General features: G+C 38.7%; 1 protein-coding gene across 2 annotated transcripts in view; it reads left to right on the top strand.

Annotated features, from left to right (window-relative positions):
- The window catches only part of LOC107691563 (actin filament-associated protein 1-like 2), a 48,495-nt gene that overhangs the window by 25,838 nt on the left and 19,910 nt on the right, over positions 1-2,747 (top strand). For both annotated transcript variants that reach the window (XM_016490217.1, XM_016490216.1), the window contains exon 4: positions 2,260-2,356. In XM_016490217.1, the coding sequence (XP_016345703.1) occupies positions 2,260-2,356 (97 nt within the window). The remainder of the gene's footprint in view (positions 1-2,259; positions 2,357-2,747) is intronic.

The raw sequence follows: 2,747 nt of genomic DNA, 5'->3' as shown, positions 1-2,747 counted from the left end.
ACAATAACCGACACCAATGCTCAGACAGACAGGAACTAATATGGGGTGAATAATTAGAGGCAGACAGGTGAGCATAATGACGGTGATTAACTAATGATTAGACGGGCTAAACCAACATAAAGGGAAGAAACCACAACAAACAGTCCACAGGGGCGTTACACCAAGAAGCCGTGGTTTACAGTGAATTTATAACAGCTAAGGGGCGTTGCCTAAAACCCTCTTAGCTGTTATAAATTTACTGTAAACCACGGCTTCACGGAGCTTATTGCTTTTATAAAACGGTCATTCCATATATGTAGTAAGGTTTCACAAAATAAAACAGAGCAAATAAAGTGTAATGATATTAATAAAAACAGTATTCTTCCACCAAACAATGTAGTTCCTCAGAAACAGTTGTGGTTCCAACAAAGCGGTTGCCGAGCAACACACAGAAGTAAACAAAGGTGTATGTTTGTAGTGTAATTTACAACAGCTTCGAACACGGCTCAACCAATCAGAATCAAGGACCGGAACTATCCATTTTATAGACGATGAAACCGTCTATAATGTATATTCAAATTGCTTTCATTACATTCAAGTTCTTAAATTGATGCCAATGCATTTCCCAAGGAAAACCCTTATTTTGAATCTTGAGAAGATAAGATAAGGTAAAGTTAAGACACATGAGAATTACGTCAGCTTGAAAGGTACAGGACTTGAGGCCTAAAAAAATTCTGCTTTAGCCTTTTTGCTTTCAACTCCCAGAAGGTGTTGTTTCAGTGCCACTGATTTGCCCTCAATCTCCGACTACAAATTACTGACTCCACAGCCATTGTCCTTCAGCTGTGCTCCTCTAGAACAGTCTGCACCAGACTCTCATAAACACTGTGGACCGACTGACCCTTAGTACAACTAAAAGCACACTCTCTCTCTCTTCCTGTAACTACAGAGCTGCACTTACACTCTGGGTTTTGAGCTCCATATGAGAAAGATATCATCTAGGTTTTGTTTTCCTCAGATACGATGCCTCTCATGTGCACATTCAGGAGATCGCTCTGGCCAGCTGTGCTGTCGTCATTTCTGGTTGTGTGGTTGCCATGAGCAGCTCATGTGAAAGTGTCGCGATTGATCAGGGTCCAGATTTTGGTTGTGTGGTCTTCACTGTGGCTTAATGAGTTAGAGCTTTGTACAGGCAGCATATGGCACTTTATTTCAGGGTTGTTCTTAATGTATGTTCAAAATTTCATATTTTCAAAATCAGCTACCCAGATGGTCCCTCAACAACTAATAAACTTTTTGGTCTTAAAGGGTTAGTTCACCCAAAAAGCGCATGCGCAGCGCTGACCTCATACGTCCTCCGCCCGGAACTGCTTCGGTGTAGGACTGTTGGCGCAAGCTACATTAAAGTGATTATTACATTTTGAATATGGATATTTTTCTTACAAAAACGCATCGATTCGCTACAGGAGGACTTTGTTCACCCCCCGGAGCCGTGGGAGACACTGTTTTTTATGGATGGGCGCTTTTTATTTAACTTCTTTTGGACTGATGCATGCAACACCCGCTGATTGCCATTAAACAGCTTGAAAGATCAAAGACAATTTTTTATATAACTCCGACTGGATTCGTCTGAAAGAAAAGTCATATACACCTAGAATGACTTGAGGGTGAGTAATTTGTGGGCTAATTTTCATTTTTGGGTGAACTAACCCTTTAGGTAAAAAAGGCATGTATAAGTATAATTTTTTAAGGTTCTTAAGGATTGTTTATATATAATTTGACATGAAGATTAATAATATTTGTATATATATAGATATAACTTTTTTTTAAAGAATTTAATACTTTTATTAATCAAAGAAGCATTAAATTGATCAGAAAATCACAGTAAAGACATTTATAATATTACAAAAGATTTATTTTTCAAATATATGCTGTTCTTTCTACAGAACGTTCTATTCATCAAAGAAGCCTGAAAAAAGTATCATGGTTTACACCAAAATATGATGCAATACAACTGTTTTGAATGATTTCTGAAGGCTCATGTGACACTGAAGACTGGAGTATTGATGCGGAAAATTCAGTTTTACATCACAGGAATAAATTACATTTTAAAATGTATTAAAATAGAAAACACTTACCGGTATATTAAATTAAATAATATCTTACAGTATTACTGATTTTTATCAAATAAATGTAACCTTGATGAGCATAAGAGACTTTTTTCAAAACTCACTTTTGAGAATACATCTAATGTGCTGCTCTTTGTTTGTGTGTTTTCAGTCTATGAATCCTGCTGTTCCCCCAAATCCCCCGTGTTTAGAGGACGAGGACTGTTATGAGGAGGCAGAACCATTTGTCCCGGCCAGTCAGTCTACAGGTCAGTGTAACAGCTCATTTTTAAAGGGATACCTAACTCAAAAATGAAAATCCTGTCATGTACTCACCTCATCTCATTCTAAGGCCCAATCCCAATTCTACCCCTTAGCCCTTCCCCTTTCCCCTACCCCTCCGTTTCTCGCGTTCACGTGAAGGGGTAGGGTTGTCTCCATTCTCTTTTGGTTGGAGGGGTAGGGGTAGGGGTAGGGGTAGGGGAAGGGCCACACAGCCCTTCAAACGAAGATTTTTCGGGACCACACTTAAAACGAAGGGGTATGAATTATCTCAGCGTAAACCGGCTTCAGGGGCAACATGGCTGCCCGAGCGAACAAAAAGACATAAATGTAAGCATTTTTGGCATTAATAAAGATTTTAATGAAAAGTAATCATAT

This window comes from Sinocyclocheilus anshuiensis, unplaced genomic scaffold (genome assembly GCF_001515605.1).
Source record: "Sinocyclocheilus anshuiensis isolate Anshui unplaced genomic scaffold, SAMN03320099.WGS_v1.1 scaffold630, whole genome shotgun sequence".
NCBI lineage: Eukaryota > Metazoa > Chordata > Actinopteri > Cypriniformes > Cyprinidae > Sinocyclocheilus > Sinocyclocheilus anshuiensis.
The sequence above is the reverse complement of the archived record's forward strand: the minus strand, read 5'-3'. Positions and strand labels throughout refer to the sequence as shown.